Genomic DNA, 17,854 nt, shown 5'->3' with positions numbered 1-17,854 from the left:
ATAGTCACATTGAACGCGCTGTCATCTTGACTGATTTGCTTTCCACGGATTGTCAAAAAAAAAAAAATAGACACAATTTCTAAAATTACGTAAGGCATGTCCGTCACCTCAGGAATGGATAACCAAAGTGTGGTGTATCCGTACGGTGGAATATTATTCGGCCGGAACGAGGATGGAGGTGCTAATCCACGCTGGAGCACGGAAAGCCCCGTGCTCAGTGAAAGAAGCCAGTCCCAAAAGGCCCCGCGTTCTAGGATTCCGTATCCACATGAAGCGTCCAGAGCAGGGGGCAGGGAGGACTGTGGGGAGGAAGGGGGGGCTAAAGCATACGGGGCGTCTTTCTCGCCTGAAAAGGAAGCTCTAAAATGCACTGTGGTTGGTGACGGTCGCACATAGCGGCGAAAATACTAGAACCCACTCAGCTGTACACTTTCAGTGGGTGAACGGGGCGTCATCGCAACCAAGCAGTTAAGTTTTAAAAAAATTACATAGGTAGTACATGTTAATTATAGAAATGTTAGAAAATACAGAAGAGTGAACAGAAGCAAAAAATGTCAGTCACCTCCATCGCCCCACTGGGAACGTGGGGTGACGACCCTTCCTTTACTTTTCTCAGGCTTAGACACAGCTATTGGGTATTTTTTGTTTGTTTGGGTCTTTATTTCTTATTCACTTATTTTTTTAAATGTTTACTATTTACGTGTCCTCAACACCGACGTAGAATTTTATGGAAGTGGACTGGGGTCAGCTGGTGTTTGCTCTAGCGCTCCAGCCTGGACGCCTGTGCCTCTGGCGCATGTGTTTTCCCATCTTCTCCGCGGGCCAGGCGCTGAGGTTATTCTGGGCAGGGAACTGGAAGCAGGTATGGACCAGCCCACCCCCAGCGCCTCCCGCCCCGCCTGGCCTGGGCGCCAGGGGTGACAGGCAGGAAATTTATGAGCAGTTGGAGTTGGCTGCTATTTTCCGAGGGCGGGAACATGGTGTGAATCAAGGATCCCACTGTGTCCGGGCTGGGAGGGCCCTCTGAGGTCTCAGCCATCTAAGAGTTGTGAAGTTAAGGCCGGAGCCCCTGGTGAGCCAGGAGAATCCTTCTGGGAACCATGAATTGGGAGAATTCATTTACTCAACAAAGATGTACTCAGTCCGTCGTGGGTGCCAGCCCTGTGACAGGCATGGGGTCAGAGTCCCTGCCCTGGGGCAGCTGATACCGTTAACCCCAGGGTGAGGCTGAAAGCCACGGCGACTGGTCCGCGCTGTCGATTTGCCGGGTCGCTGACGTGTTAGCTCCTCACCAGAGGAGCAGCTAAGACGGCCAGGGGTCCAGGTTACAGTGTGCAGACAGCTGTCTACACAGCTAAGAGGCGACCCTGCCCAGCCGGCCCCAGTCCCCCAAGCCGGGAGCATGGGTGGGTCTGGCAGTCTAAGCCCCTCGCTTCCTGAGGCCAGTGGATCCATTCAAACCTGAGTCAGTCCATGACATACAGAAGAACTTTCCTACCAGTAAGAAAGACCCACCGCATGAGACAATGCTGAGGATGGGAGCAGGGAGCCCTGGGGCCCCCTCCGGTGCAAGGCTGCTGCAGGTGGAGTGGGGTCCCAACTATGCCGGGCCAGCACTGAGAGGGCGCTGTCCACATACCTTACCTGCCTGACTGGACCCTAAGCTCCAGGAGGGCGGGGTTTGGTGACCGGCTCCCTGCTGTCTCCCCAGTCCAGGATAATCAGGGCTAACTGGAGTCCAGTCTCTTAACTCGCCAGCCCCCACCTCCACCGCAGGCTGAGTAAACCGTGCTTCTCCTCTGAGCTCCTGGAGCACCGTATATGGACCCTATGTCCCTCTGTGCCACGGATTATTGGTGGTATGATTGCCATCACCCCCTCGCTCACCCCAAGCCCTTCCACCCCGAGCTCCTGAGGGAGGAAGAGGCCATGTCGTCCTCGCCACCCCTGTCCTCCTAGGCCTAAGGACAGAAGTGAGTGCATCAGTGCTTAGGGCTACTATTTATTTACCGAGGGTGGCCTCGTGCCGGGCACCACGCTCCACTCCCTTGCGGTGCTGTCTTACACACTCCCTGGGAGCTGGCCGTCACTGCTCCCATTTTGCAGATGAGGAAATGGAGGCTGGCCCAGTTTCCTGGCTTCCCTAGGTCACCCTGCAAGGAAGCAAGGGAGCAAGGCAGACCCTTTGACCTCTGGAGAGCTCAGCTTCTTCTCTGGCAAGCGGGACTGGCAAGTCCCCAAGCCATCCACCCAGCCACCACCTTCCTGGGTTCTTAGAAAATCTCAGTCTTTGTCTCTTGAGCCTAAGGAAAGGTGGCTGGCACTGGGAGGCCTGGCACTGACAGAGCCAGAGCCAGAGCCCATAAGGAGCCCACTGAGGCTGCGAGGGACAGCCAGGGAGACCCACAGCCCCTGCCATGCTGACGCCTTCTTGGACTACAGGCCGCCCTCTCTGGCTGCCAGTCTCTCAGTTTCTCTCTCCATGCTTCGCCTGTGTGTCTCTGTGCCAACTCTCTCTTGGCCTCTCCTTTGTTTATCTCTCCCCGTCCGTCAGCCTATCTGTCTTTCTTGGCCCCCACCCCACCCCACCCAGAGCACAGGGCACCGTGAGGGTTGAGCTGGCCCGAGAGAGGGCCTGAGGCCCAGCTGCTGCAGCTTCCCATCTGCTTCCCATTCTGTGATGTGGTCCAGCCAATTCCACTTGGCTACACACTGCTCTTCCAGACCCCAGGAGCCCAAGGAGCCCATGACCTTGCCCCACAACCAGAGGAGGCACTCAGACAGGAGGGGAGTGGACAGCTGGACGGACAGGTGGCCCAGCCAGGTGAGGACAGCCCTGCTCCCTGGCAGCTCCCCAGTGGGCCCTGACCCATGACCCTCACCACCCCGCCCCGCTCCCCCACACACTACACACATACACTCACACTTAACCATTGTGTTGACAGATCCCTGTCAGGCCTGCTTCTTCCCCAGCTGGGGATCGCTCCCCGCCACTCCTCTGCATCCTCGGTGCCTTCCTCCCCAGTCCTCACCGCAACAGCTGGGGTGATGGGGCACCAAGCAGACAAGCCAATTCTTGCCCAAGTGCTGGCCAGTGAGCCTTCGCAAAGACCGCAGTGCGTCTCCAGGAGACCCCCAGGAAGGAGCCTAGCTTTGGCTATTTTAGGACCGGTGGGGGGAAATCATAGGTGGTCATGAGGCCCCCAAACAGCCCCCCAAAATCAAGTGACTTCCACAAAAACAGTGCAAATGCAGTTTTAAGGTGAGAACCTACCCTTCTCACCATCCCTAGGCCCCTCACGGCTAGACTCCGGGGGCACCATGGGATCCAGGCCACGATGGGGTGTCTCTGATCAGAGCTCCTTACCCACTGCCACCCTGTCCATCAGTGACGACCCACAAGTAGCTTCCAGCTGCACCAGGGAAAGGCCCAGCCTGGAAGAGAGCCCAGTAGTTTACCCACGTGCAGGTGCACACACACACCTACTCATAGGCGATGAGCCCACAGGAGGAGTACGGCACACAGCCTGTCTTTGAATCCTGACTTCCCCACTCTACCAGCTGTGTGACTTTGAGCAAGTTACTTTCCCTCTCTGTGCCTCAGTTCCTTCACCTATAAAATGCTGATAACAGTGACCTACTGCACGAGGTTGTAGGGAGGATTCAGGAACACAATGGTGGCATGCAAAGCACTGGGCACTGGGTCGCCACACGTCAGCGCACACGTGAGTGTGTCTGCGTGTGTCTGCGGCTCCCTGCCATTTGCCCGTTAGCTCCCCGAGGCAGGACTGTGTGTCCACCTCAGACTGCCAGGGTCCTGCTCAGTACTGGGCACAAAGGAGCTGACTGTTAGATGCTGTGGACAACAACTGGAAACCTTTCCTTTCCCTCTGCTTCCATTCCTCCATTCATTCAGCAACTATCTACTGTTTAGACCATGCCCGCTCCCTTTGAAGCACTGGGGATCCTGCAATGAGCCAAAGAGACAAGGAGCCGTGCCCTCCCCGCGCAGACATCCTAGAACTGGCCCTGCCCCAGGAGCAGAGTTCCCCAGAGAAAGGAAGCCTCGTGTTTTCTGTGCCAAACAGCTTGGACAGGTCCCTTCCCGATAACTGATGCACTTCCCTGCATTCTCAGTTAGCTGTTACTGGATGTACTTTTGCTTCCTCTTGACAACCCAAGGTCAAGCCCAGAAACATCAGGCCACAGGAGACTCCCCAGGTTCTGGAGGCTTCTGGGGTCCCCTCCCCCGACACTACAGGGCACAAGCCTCTTGGCCCTCCGGAGTGTCTGGCATTGCTTTTTGCTTTTCTGTTTCTCTCCCCACACCATCAGGCTGCTGGCGGTGACTCTCGGCACTGTCCCTGCATCTGCTCCGGGAGCTGGCCTCCCACCTCAATCCGTTATTTCTGCTCACCTGCTCTGATCTGAGAGACCAGGGAGTCAAGCTTGTAAGAACCAAGCACAGAGTAGGGTCGTGGGCTCTGGCTAAGAACCCCTGGGGCTCTCCTAGGAGCTTTTATGCGTGGGCTTTGTGTCCCGGAGCTCTGCACTCCAAGGAGTGGGGCCTTTGTTTGTTTTGTTCTCAAAGTGACCAGCCCCCAGAACAATGCCTGGTACACAGTAAACACTCTAAAGTATTTATCCTTAAATAAATGCGCGAGGCCCTCGAGCTTTCTTCATCTTTTTCTGCTTACGTAACTAAAGAGACTGAGCAAGTAAGGATCACTGTGTGTCTATGTGGAGGGGGTGGGGGTGAGCCGAAGTGGGTCAACCTTCGCAAATAACCACACTGGCTGCCCAGCCACGCCCTGTGCGTGTGGTGGTGGGGATGAGGCGGCAAGAGAATGTCATGGTCATGCAATGGGCAGGTGGTTCTCAGCCATACCTTCTACCCCCCTGGGCAGGAACTCAACCCACCATGTAGGAGGCCCCCCACGTGACCCTGACAGATGGTGCCTACAGACACACACACACACACACACACACACACACACACACACACACACGACAGCAGAGGGACAGACAGGGTGTCCTCTGCCTGGCAATGTAATCAAGTCCTGGGTGGGCAGCCCAGTCTGGTAGCCATTCTCGAAATCACTGGGTGGGGAGGGGACGCTGGGGGTGGATGGTTCCTGGATGGCCCAGGATGGCCGAGGAACCCCTTCCAGCTGACAAAGTCCTTTCACAGACATTGTCTCCTTGAAGACACCCATGGCCACTTTTATCCACATTCAGGCAGAACAGAGCTTAGAGAAGGCAAGTGCCTGAGGTCACAAAGCTCATGAGTGGCTGAGCTGCCACTCAGACCCACATCTCCTGGCCTGGGCCCTGCACTGCCAGACACCCTCTGCAGTTCACACTCCCACCCTGGGGGCAGCAGAGCACAGAGATAGTCCACATTCAGAAGTACTTGTGTCCTGGGCCTGAGGACCGGCCTCACCCCACCCGGCCTGCCCAGCTGCATGACCTGGGTGACTTCACCTCTGGGTCCCAGCCTCCCCGTCTAGCTGCCATGGGTAGAAATGTGCATCCTGGGCGGCTGCCGTCGGAGTCAAGTGAATAAGGGGCATAAGAGGTCTCTCCAAACTGTAAAGCACAGCGCAGAGAGATAAAAGGTCGCTAGTAGCCTGGCCTGGTCTCCCAGGTTCTTTTAACCTCAGTGCTGACAGCTGAAAATGGAGCTACTGGCCCTCACTTTGCACAGCCGTGGTGAAGAGTGTGTGGGTAAGGCAGTGACCCTGGTTAGCCCTACTGAGAAGAAAACTACCCTGTCACAAAACAGGGTCAATCCTCCAGGGATGAGCCATGTGGCTCCTTGCTGTACTCCCAGCTGAGAGATCCTGGTGTCTTTCCCAGTTTCAGAGGGAGCACCCTTCTTTCAGTGCAGGCAGGGGATATCTGGGCTGGGCGACTGAACTGATGAGGAGACACGCTCTATCCAACAAAGTCCCCGTCTTGCCTTTGGATGCAACATGAGGATGAAGCGTTCGGTGCTGTGGCAGCCACTATGCAGCCATGCGGCAAAGACCAAAAGAAGCTTGGAGCCCACGAAGCAGAGGCCTCCCTTCAGTTTTCCCTGAAACGGAGTACCTACTTAGTTTAAGCTATTGCTTGAGGGGGTTCTGTGATCTGCATTGCAAAGCTTTCCTCACCAACTCAAGAGAACAAAGACAAAACAAGCTCCCCAAACAGGGGCCTGAGGGAACACGGGGGCATTTTCCCAGTTGTGTCCTGAAGCCCCTAGTTTATCTTTCCTTAGAGTCTCTGCCTTTAGCATAGGAAGATTCAGCCCCCAGCTGTGTAGATTTTAGTGGAAGGAATGGTGCATCATTACTTGGGGGCCTACTTTGTGCCAGAAGCTGGGACACAATGATGAAAGGACACCCAGTCTGGTTAGAGAGGCAGGCACCATACAAACACTGTATGACGTAATGTACCTCAGGGGTTACAATATCACGTACCAGCTAAAAATATAATATTATGACATAACAGGAGCGCCAGTAGGTCACGTAATAGAACATCTTACAGCATCACTTCACGGTCTATCTTAGGACACGCTTCCCTGTGGTAAAGGCGATAGAGTGGCCACGCTATGAGGCCCTGAGGAGGAGGCTGGGTAGGGGTCAGGGAGGGCTTCCAGGAGGAACTGAGCCTTCCAGAGTGAGCAGGAGTTAGCCAGACAGACAGGGGAGAAGGGCATTCCAGGCGGAAGGGACAACATGAGCACAAAGGCCAAAAATAGCCCCTTTGGGCGAGGAGTTCCTTGTTGCTAGGGTGTAAACTGGGACACAGGGAGTGACCGGCTGGAGCCAGGTCACTTGGGGGAGGGGTGTGGCCTCACTCTTGGCCTGTGGGGAGCCCCTGAGGGTCCTGAGCAGGAGCAAGGCGGTCAGACCCAGCTTGAGGCAGAGCTGCTAGGGGGAGGTCAGGTGGGGACCAAGTGAGCTGCAGCGGCCAGGCAGCTGGGCCAGGTCCCAGGGGCTGTGAATTCTGGCCGGAGAGCAGGAGGGTCTCGAAGGAAGGAATGGCTCCCTACTTCTCCCTCCAGAAATATTTTTACTAGGAGCTCAAGGAAGGCAGGGATTGATATTTTCCCCTAGGACCAGCTTTCTGTCTGCTAGGGCAGGTAGAAAGGGGATAACCAGCTCAAGGACAGGTGAGGAATGGGGGGGGGGGCAGCTGGCGCCCCTCTGATCCAGGCCTTCCACTGTTCTGGGTACAGGGGCTCAGGGCTGAGCAGTGGACAGGGCAGGCCTCCCTTGTCCCCTGGAAGCCTCAGGGCTGGAAAGCAATTTCTGGTCACTAGGCTGACTCCACATTACAACCAGGGGCCTGGGGCCAGTGGTCACTCCTCCTTGCCCAGGCCCTCCTCACCTGTGGCCCCACGGAGACCATTTCTCAGGCAGAAGACATGGGAGGGAGCAGGGAGTTGACCAAACGATTTCACGTACTTTGTGCCTCCATCCCTGAGTAGATCCGGGAGGCAGGCTGGGCATCTTCCAGAGAGGACACTTGAGCAAGGCCACCCAGTCACAGAGCCCCAGGGCAGAGCTGAGGCGAGCTTCAGAGTCCAGACCCAGACACCTGCCCACCGAGACCAAGTGGAAAGGGTAGATCTCAGCCTGCTCTGAGCCCTTCAGACAGTGAGATTAATGGCCCTGAAATTATGATAAACATAAATATTTGGCCCTTCCGGAGCTGCCTCTCTCCCACTAAAATGGGGAGGGAATGCGAGAGGAAAGGAGGGCAAAGGAATGAAGTGCAGGGGCCTGGGTACAGTGTAGATGAGACACACAGACGCCCTCCAATGCCCAGAGTCCTTGGCTTGGAAGAAGCCAGCCCCCCACTCTGGACATCAGGCTTTCCCCACTGCTGCGGTGAGGGGTTCCGGAACTTCTGGGTCTGTTGGGGTAGCGGGGGGGGGGGGGGAGGACAGTGGAAAAGGGGTGCGGGGAACTGAGAAAGGAAAGGGGAGACCCCCAGTCCTTTGGCCTTGATGTGCCCCCCCAATGAAATCACCAGCCTCTAACACTTGGGAGGCATCCCTTTCCCCACCTCCATCCCACAGACCCCCCTGCCCACACCCCACCTGACTCTCAGCTCCTCATCTGGGCTCCGGGGGATGTGAGGAAGGCAGGCCGCGCCCTGCCATCTCCCTTCCTCCCTGATGCTGGTGTCCTAGCTGCCAGCCCTGCCCCAGCACCCCGTGGGCTCCGGACAGGCCACCCGGTGACTGCTCCCAGGAGGTGCCCAGATTCCAGGCAGACATCTCCCAGAAGCTTCTGGCAGAGACAGCCAGTTCTTAAAAAAGGCTTCATGTCATAGTGCAATCAGCCGAGGGGCCTAAGCACAAGGGTGTTCGTTAACGCCACTGTGATCCCCAAGCACCTCTGTGTTGTTCTCTGAGGAGCCGATGGGGGTCTCCGCCTTATCTCTGCCCCCGGACGCCGTTGGCGTCTTTGTGCCTCTCCAAGACCCGAACACTGATGGCCTGGGCCCTGCCCACAGCGTGCCCTCCCAGGCACCTTCCTTCCTGTCTGTCCCCTCCAGCCGAGCTTTTATGAAAACAGTCCCTTCCAACGATCCCCAATTTTAACAGTTTCGAGAAGGAAGAGAGTCTGGCAGCATCCAGGAGAACTAATTAGGTGGTCTTCAGGCACCTTCGAGGAGGAAGAAAAGTCATAAGTGGTGTAAGAGGAGGAAGAAACAACATAAAAAGAAAACGAGGGGAAACAAAATAAAAACCAGAGATAAAAGTCCAGAGAAAACAGCGGCGCCTGAGAAACAAGGATCCCAGCCGCCAACTTTTACGGCGTCCAGCCCTGTTATTCATAAGTGAGTTTCCTCTCTCACAAAGGACCTTTTGCACGGTTTTCCCTTCTGCCTCCAAACCAGCTGCTCGCGCTGCTGTATCCTGAGTGATGATGAGGCTCTGAAAGGGTTTTTTGGGAACAGATGGCCAGGGGAGAGCTGGGGAATGTGCCAGCAGCGGGCTGGGCGGGCTGCCAGGGCCTGCGGTGACTGAGTGCTTGGGCTTCCAGCTCGCGTGCTTTCCCTGCCCTCTGCCCTCCGTGGCGCCAGCAGGCCTTCCCAGCGAGCGCTCGGAACATCTGGAGTCTGGGGCTGCCAGGAGGGGGGGCCGCGGTGGCCGGGCGGGGGACCCTCTGTTCCAGCGGAGCTCCCATGGACTCGCCACCAGGCCCGCCTCGCAGAACAGCTAATCAAAACCACAGCGCCCCGAATGGGAACCAGGCGTGCTCCCAGCTGCAGCCAGAGGCCGCCAGGCGGCTTAACCCGGTGTCAGGGCTCGCCAGCGGTGCAGCGCTGGGGGTGCACGGGGCTGACGACACCCCCGGCCCACCCCACCCGGCGCCACCCCCAGCGCCACCCCCAGCGGGCTATTGGCTCCCTGCAGCTAAATGGAGCCTCCACGTGCTGCAGCCCGGCTGCGTACATAAGAGCTGCTGCTCCGGGCGAGGCGCTGCACCCGGCCGTTTGCGGGGGGCCTCCGGGTCGGGCCAACCCGCGGGGCAGCGTGCGAGCTTGAGGGCCCGGCAGGCCTCCGGAGTTGAAGAGCATGGGGTTTGGAACCAAAGAGACACAGGCTCGGAACGGCTCCACCACTTGTTAGCCATGTGCCCCCCTCTTGGCCTCCGTTTCCCCTCTGTGTGGGGAAAGGGGTCCGCACTTGCAGGGTTAGTGTCATATGAGGTACAGGTAACGTATGTGAGGCGTCTGGCCGACAATGGGCACTTAGCGCATTGTAGACACGATTGCTGGCGACAGTTTTTTAGCATTATTACTGGGCACAACCAAACATTAGGCATGTTTTGTGGTATCCACGAACTTTGAAAGCCCAGGAATTTCTGGGGTGGCTGCACGCTCATCTCCCCTTATGGGTACAGGCTTGGGGCTGAAGTGCTCGAGAGGGACAGGTCCCCCATTCAGAGATATTCATCCTTATTTGCCTTCTGGTTGATCGGTCATTCACCCACCCCAGGCACAGCCCTTTCCTGAGATACTCCTTCGTGGGGTTCCACATGAAGTTGTTACCGTACAGCTGTAAATTCCTGAGATTTCCTCTCCGGCACTCACTGAGAAAATGCCAGCCCTTTCTCAACTGGGATCTTGTGTAATCGCTCCAGCAAGGTGGCAAGGAAGGCATGTGGGTTCTCGCTTTACAGATGAGAGGATGGGGGCAGGGAATCAGAGAGGTTAAGTGACATGCCCAATGTCACACAGCTAGGAAGTGCCAGTGTCAGGACTCAAACCCAGGTCTCCGGCCCCAGTGCTCTACCCTTCTCCTACTTCACAGTCTTGCTGAGGGCTCCTTGTTATGCTTTTATATGCCTTAAAGTTAAATGCCAGCACCACAAAGAACTGAAAAGAACGGCAGGGTTCAACTTAACCCCCACCTACACAGACACCCTTTCTCCAGTGTCCTGGCCCAAGGGTCACTGAGCCTCTGCAGGGATTTCCAGAGGAGCACCCTGGCTCAAAGAGGTGCTCCAGGGGGGCAAGGGTTCTCTGAAGGGTCTCTGCATCCCCAGAGTGTGAGAGGAGAGAGGAAAGCAGCACCTCACCTCTACCCCACCCGGGGACCATCAGAGGGCCGAGTTCTGCCTTCCGGGGGAAAGCTGGCTCCGAGCTCACCTGTGAGGCTCCCCAGCCAATGATCCCTCCAACCCGGTCCCTGCCAGACTTGTGGACTAATAATGTCAAATGTGAGAGGAGAAACGGCAGCTGAGAGAACACTCTGTGTTAGAGAGCAAACAGCTGGCGACAAACGTCTATGTAATTGGAATGCCAGAAAAAATAAATTGCATCCATTTTTATGACTAGAAGGGAATTTGATGGTGGTTTCCCACCCACCCCCCTTTTCTTCCCAGCATAGATGGACTCTATGGGCTTTGAAGGCAAATGGTATTTATCTCAGTAACTTGGCCGGGAGGATTTGGAAAGAGAACATCCTCTCACACACCTACTTCCATGTGGGAGGCAGGACAGGGAAGGGCAGGGCCCCCCCGCACACCTTTCTTACTGGCTAAGGAACTTCGGTCAAGTTCCTCAGGCCTCTGAACCTCAGCTTTGTCATCTGGGCAATGGGACAGCACCAGTACCCAGCTCGCAGGCTTGGCAGGAAGAGTCACGAGGTGACCCATCACAAGACCTAAGCACCATGCCCGGCATGTAATCCAGGCTCTAAGAACCTCAGGGATTATCAGCGCTCCCGGCGGTCTCTGGGACCAACTCTCAGATCTGTGTGAAATGCCCATGCAGGGCACGGGGAAGTAAGAGTGACACGTTTCGCCATTCAGACAGAGAAAGGGGCTGAGGTGACCTCAGCTTGGAGAGCCGACCCCAAAAGGCCTTAGAAATCACTTCTGATGACAACTCCCCTTACAGGAGTGGACACGGAGGCCCCAGTGGGGGGTGACTATGTACATGCAGGTGGGGACAGAGCCAGGACAGTGCCTCTCGGTGGACACTCTGGGCCCAGACACAGGAGGCCCTGCACACAGGCGGCTGGGTGCAGCCAGAGGAGGAGCTCTCGAGACTCTGCTTCACGGGCTCGGGGGCTTGGGGCAAGGCCCACTTACACAGCAGGAGCCACCAGTCTTGTCCAAGGCCCGGGCCCCGCTGCTCAGACAGTAAGGGGTCCCTCGAAACACCCTTGGCTCCCAATGACCCCCAACCCACAACCAACGCACCACCTCAGCTTGTCCCCAACACCAAAGCTACGGAAGTCTGCACACGAGATGTTCTTCCAGAAAGGAGTCAGGTCGCCCTGGGACCTGCCAGCACCAAGAAAAGCCTCCCCTGCCTAGAGAGCAGCAGGAAGAGAGGGAAGACGCAAGTCGGACGGCACCGCACCCACTCCGCGCTTCCCCCGGCTCCGAGTGTCCGCAGGGTGAGTCGCAGCCGCTCAGCCTTGCAGGGCCGGCCGCCCCCCAGCCAGCACAGTCCCGGGGGGGCCCTAAGTGGGGGCTGCCCAAGCTTCCAGAATAGCCCTTCTCTCCGTGCATCGTGACCTTTTTTCTCTCCCCATCCCCAAATGGCCTGCAAGCAACCCGAGGGCAGGGACTTGCTGGCCATTTAGCACCCGGGTCGAAACTATGCCATCAATGTTAGTAGCCGTTGTTTTACTCTGATTATGAGTCCAGAGGTTAAAGTTGCTGGAAAGGGGTGCCCTGGATTGTGGGAAATCGGTCCATTTCTATTCTGCAGGTCTGGCAAGCGCAGCCCCCCGCCAGCCCAGGTGTGCAACAGTCCTGCTGTTCTTCCTCCCCCTTCTCCTCCGAAGCTCCCAGGAGCTGCTGCTTTAAGAACAGGAGCGCAGAAACATGGCCCAGAGCCAGGTCTTAGCGCATTATCTCCAGCTCCAGCCAGAGTCAGAACTGAGCTCTCCAAGGCGAGTCCCCTCCTCCCCCCACCACAACCCCCCCACCCCTGCCCCCATCCCTGGGCTGGGCGGCCTCTGACACAGGCCTCGCTGCCACACGACCCTGTTTTCCAAACGAGGCTCTGAGCTCTCAAAGTTGTGTCCTGTGGGGCCCAGAGACAGAGGACCCACGGGTCAAGGGATGCAGGTCTCTGGCCCTGGCAGGGAAGGGTGGAGATGGGCCAGAGGAGGCACCTGGGGCCTGACAGGGGTAAGGTGGGAACTGAATTCACTTTAAATCCCATTCTTGGGGCGCCTGGGTGGCGCAGTGGTTAAGCGTCTGCCTTCGGCTCGGGGCATGATCCCGGCGTTATGGGATCAAGCCCCACATCAGGCTCCTCCACTGGGAGCCTGCTTCTTCCTCTCCCACTCCCCCTGCCTGTGTTCCCTCTCTCGCTGGCTGTCTCTCTCTGTCAAATAAATAAATAAAATCTTTAAAAAAAATAAATAAAATAAAATAAAATAAATCCCATCCTTAACAGGTCTGGGGCGGGGGCATCAAGGCAGCTCATGAGAGCTACAAGGGATCTCAGAGGACACCGCGCACATTCTCTCAAGGAGGCATCCTGAGAAAGGGTCTCCCGGCCTCTTGGGGACACATTCACTGTGACGGCGCCATCGAGGGGGACAGCTGAAATCGCTATCAGTCGCGCTGGTGAGGGCCACCGTCACAGCTGCCATTTACAGAGGACTTCCTTGGAGCCGCACATTTACACTGACATATGTTTTCTAGTTTCTTCCCTTCTTTGCCCTCTATTTCTCTCCTTAGGATGTAAGCCTGGCTCACTCCCATTCCCAAACCCTCAGTGGCTATACGGGAGGGGGACGGAGGCTTGATCTGAGCTCCCAGTCCATCCACTCTGTCTACAGGGACTATGGAGGGTCAAGCCCCGGTGCGAACTCACTGCACATTCTCAATATACATTGAGTGAATGAACGAATCATCAAGTGAATCTCCAGGGACACCAGCCCCCTTGGTTCTGGAAAACAAAGCGGTGGCTGGCCCCAGCCACTCAGGGCCATGGGGCAGGTCACTAGAGACCCTCCCTGAGGGCACCTCAGGACTCACCTACCCACACAGTGACAGACATGCAGGAAAGCACAAACCACAGAAACGGGGTGGCCCTGTGAACCCCCAGCCTGCCAGGACAGAACACTGGGGCTGGACCAGTCCTCAAGTTGTCCTGGCACCTCCAGGACCCTGTCCATCTATGTCCTCTTGGCAATGCTGATGGTGCAGGCAGCACCTGGGGGACAGCAGCCCAGAGACAGCCACCCAGCAGGAGGGGACGCAGGATGCAAGCTACCCCATGCTCTTCCGAGGCGAGGTGAGGCAAGACCCCCGCTTGGACATGGAGGCTGGAAAGCGCCTGAGAAATCACTGGTGATGTTTCCAGCACACCCAATTATCAGCGACAGAACTGAGGCTCGAAGCTGTGAAAAAATGGGTCCAAGATGGCACAGCTGGTAGGTGACGAGGAGGGGTTTTGACGCTGGGAAACACAATCTGTCACCTCTGTCTCCCAATCAGGACAATGGGGAGTTGGACCAGGTGGTCTCTAAGGTGGCTTAGATTTGAGGGGATTTCAGGGGAAGTCAAAAGCTCATCTCTGCTGGGCATCTTCACCCGCCTCTCCCTCTGTCCTCCCCAGCCCAGGACACTATCTGCTCCAATCAAGTAACAGGGAAGGGTCAGCACTGCTGTCTCGGTGCAGGAGGGGGGACCTGAGAGCTGAGGGGGGAGGTGTGGGGATGATGGGTGGATTGGGAGCCAATGGTGCCTACCCACCCTGCCCATCCACACCTCCAGGCCGCCCGAATGCCACGGGAAGTTCACCCAGAGTTTACAAACCTCCTTTGTCACAGAGCCCTGCATGGAGCCATCAATCACGCCCTTAATTTACCCGTGTCACTTTCCAGAGGAAAGCCGCCCTGCCAGCAGCCAGTGGCGCTTCCTCTCTCACCCACTTGATGAGGATTTCATCTAATTGGTCCACGTTAAATCACTCCCAGGAATGCAACGTACAATTACCGCGGCAGCAGCAGTGGCCAGCGGCGGGGACGTGAGGGGCCCTCTCCGGCGGAGGCAGGAGAGTCCATGGGGGGCCTCCCTGGCTCAGGGCCCAGAGGCCTCTGGGAAACCTGGAGAACCCAGAGAGGAGCCTGCTGGAAAGGAGGGGCTGGGAGAGGAATGTCAGGGATGAGAGGGAGAGGCAGGCCAGGAAGGAAGGAGGAGGTGGAAGGAAGCATGGAGGATGCCAGTCACCGGGCTCCCCTACCCTCTCCATCCTGGGATGCCCAGAGGGGCCAGGCATCTCTCCCAGCATCCACCCACCTCGCAGACACACACTGGGTCCCTCTCTGTGTCTCTTCCCCTGGCCTCATAGGAACAGAGGCCCAGAGGGTTGCCATAAGCCTTGCTCAGTACTGCCTGGCACTGACGCCCAAGTGGAAAGGCTGGGAGCACAGGCATTCAGGGACCACGGCTGCACCCCCCACCCTTCCTCCTGCACATATTTCTCCGAACACATCAAGCTTGGTACACGCCGGTTCCTCTGTCTTGGATGCTGTGCCCTGCTTCACCTTCCTGGTGACCTCCTGGTTGTCCTTCTGGTCCCGGATAAAATACCACTTACCCTAAAATGCCCTTTCAAACGTTCCCTTGGCAGGAGACGTAACCTGTCCCTTCTCTGCCTGGCCTTCCGCCGCCCCTAGCCCAGACCTCCGCAACCACCTTGCCATATTGTACCACCAGATGCGCTGGCAGAAGGGTCACTCTGACCACCCTGTGAGCTTCACGGGGACTGGAACCGTGACTGTCACCTCTATATCCCTGCCCACAATGCTCGGCAGGTGGTTGGGGATCAGCAAATCTCTCCAGAGCGAATGAATGAATTACGAACACCATTCGCCTTAATGCACGGCCTCAGGTAATCCACAGGCCAAGTCATACTCCCAAACATGCCCACAGGCTCTCCTGGTCTGGGACCCTGCTCAGAGGATCTCGTTCTGGCTCCTTCTGATACAACATCTATCAGGGGCCATGTGAGCACATCAGCACCAGAGCACAAAAAACCAGAGAGAGCTTCAGAGACACCATCTTCCTCATTAAGGGAGCAAGTCCAGACCCAGAGGCCCAGGGTGACTGTGCAAGGTACCCGCCAGCCCCGTGACCAGGAGTAGGTCATGCCCATAATCTCAGGGGTGTGAGGAGCTCTGAAGCTGGAGCGACCCCCAGCAAACCTCTCGGAGGCTGATCTTGCTGGCCCCTCAGAAGCCAGGGTGAGTGGGATGCCCCGATTTCTGTCGCCACCGCTCCCGTCCCCCTCCGGAGGCTGCTGCCTGAGTGGCCGGCACATACCTTGCGCTTCTTGGCCCGTCCCTCAGCCTGCAGGGTGCGGGTGCAGCGCTGCACACACTCGGAGAAGCTGAGGTTGCTGTGGTCGGCGCTGTAGTCGAGGTCGGCCAGCCGCGCCAGGGACAGGATGTAGTTACAGGCGATCCGCAGGATGGCCAGTTTGGACAGCTTCTGCCCGTAGGAGTAACACGGCACCTGGGGGTTGAGAAGGCATCAGGAGGGGCTGCCGGGGGCTCTGTGCTGAGCGCGGCCCAGCAGGGCACCCTGGCCAGGCAGACGGGGCCACTCACAATGATGTCCCGCTGCCCGAAAGTGGACCGCCGGGCAGCAGAGGGGGCCCGTCTAATCCCTTGACCCGGATTTTATTTTCTGTTCTGAGCACCCACTGTTTTCCCGCACGCCTCTCAACTCGTCCACTCACAGACTCCAGGAGGCATCCATGCCCCCGTTGGGTAGGGGAAGAAACTGAGGTTCACCTCATGCCCACACGGCAACAGGAGTGAAGCCTGTGAGTCCCCACCGCGACAGAGCTCTGTCCCCCACGCTCCCTAAGAAGGGGTCTCTCGTATTTTTCAGCTCCGATACTCCATTTGCTCACTTATCCAGCAACCCTGGTCTTGTGGGACACGCCGGGGTCCACCTACGAATAATGACTTGATTCCTGACTTCAGAGAACTCACACTCCTCAAGGGAGATGTTACAATGTCATCACAGAGTTAGGTACACAGGACGCTGGGAACATACGAGAAGGAGAGTGCCAGGCTTAGCTGGGAGGGCTTTCTTTTTCTTCATGCCCTCGGGACCTGCAGTGCTGCTGGGCAGGCAACAGGTGCGTCACAAATATTTACAGCCCCAACCAGACTTGACAGGCTTGTCAGTGACTCAGTGCCAAGCAGACACTCACGAATTGCACAAGAGATTGTACGGGGTGAAGAGAGGAAGCGTCTAACTTTCTAACCCTGTCCACCAATGTTTGTCCCGTGCGCGTGTGCAAAAAGCAACGATGACACAGCTGAGCTCTGTGCTGCGACGTGCAAATGGGCCCACGACGTGCTAACCAGCACGGCCTACCGCCCCTCTGCTCCACAGCTCACCTAGACGGCTGCCCCGTGCTCACCCAGCCCCCAGGGCCCCGGTTCCCTCCTCTCTCTGGCATTCCAGACCCGGACACAGCCTCCACCCCTACCACCGACTCTGGTCCCCATTAACCACCCTCCCGCAGAGTGGGTCGCCCCAGCAGGTCCACTCAACAAGTATTTGGTGAGTAACCCCCATATATCAGGCCCTGTTCTGGGCCAGTGGTTCTCCACTGGGGATGATTCTGTCCCTCAGGGGACTGTCGGCAATATCTGCAGACATTCTTCACCGTCAGTACTGGGGCGCAGCGGAGGAGAGGGGGTACCGGCCCCTGCCGGGTAGATGCCAGGGACGCTGCTAAACACTGCAATGCACAGGGTCCTGTACGGCCCCCGCCATAGGGAACGGCCCGGCACAAGCCGCCGCTGGTGCAGAGACGGAGAAAGCACGAATAAGACGGTCCCCTCAGAGGGGGACCCTAAATGCATCTTCCACTTTGTTCTCACTTTGTCCAGGAGATCTCTCTGACCTTCCCCACCCAACTCTACACCGGGGCGGGAGGGCACGGGGGGCAAGGAGAGGCCAGCCAGGGCGGGCACCTGCCCTTAACAGTGCTCTAATAGCCCCCCAACTGTCCTTAACTCCCAATTGTTGTGACTTATTTAATGGCCCGTCTGCCTGTGAGCTGATGGGGGGAGGCCCACGTCTGCAGGGCCTGGCACAGGTCTTCCCCCTCACAGGCCCTCCGAAGGGTTTGTTGAATGAGAATGAATGAACAAATGAATGATCTACTTCCATGTTCATCAGGGGGCTCCAGAATGTTTAGAAAGGTGTTCAAAACCCTTTCCTCTCTCTGAGGATGAAGATTTAGCTATTCAGTGTAGAGTTTAAGCACACATGCCTTTTGGTCATCTGGGTTCAACTCCTGACTCTAGCTCTCCCTGGCTCGCAGACCCTAGGGGACTTATGTCACC

The 17,854-nt window shown here is 57.1% G+C and overlaps 1 protein-coding gene across 2 annotated transcripts in view; it reads right to left on the bottom strand.

Moving 5' to 3' along the window:
- Positions 1-17,854, bottom strand: part of ATOH8 (atonal bHLH transcription factor 8) — a 30,983-nt gene that overhangs the window by 5,135 nt on the left and 7,994 nt on the right. For both annotated transcript variants that reach the window (XM_087863639.1, XM_045808856.2), the window contains exon 2: positions 15,807-15,998. In XM_087863639.1, coding sequence (XP_087719765.1) covers positions 15,807-15,998 — 192 coding nt within the window. The remainder of the gene's footprint in view (positions 1-15,806; positions 15,999-17,854) is intronic.

Source organism: Ursus americanus, chromosome 7, assembly GCF_024610735.1.
Source record: "Ursus americanus isolate L20-20 chromosome 7, mUrsAme1.1.p, whole genome shotgun sequence".
Classification (NCBI taxonomy): Eukaryota; Metazoa; Chordata; class Mammalia; order Carnivora; family Ursidae; genus Ursus; species Ursus americanus.
This window is presented reverse-complemented; position numbering and strand designations above follow the sequence as displayed.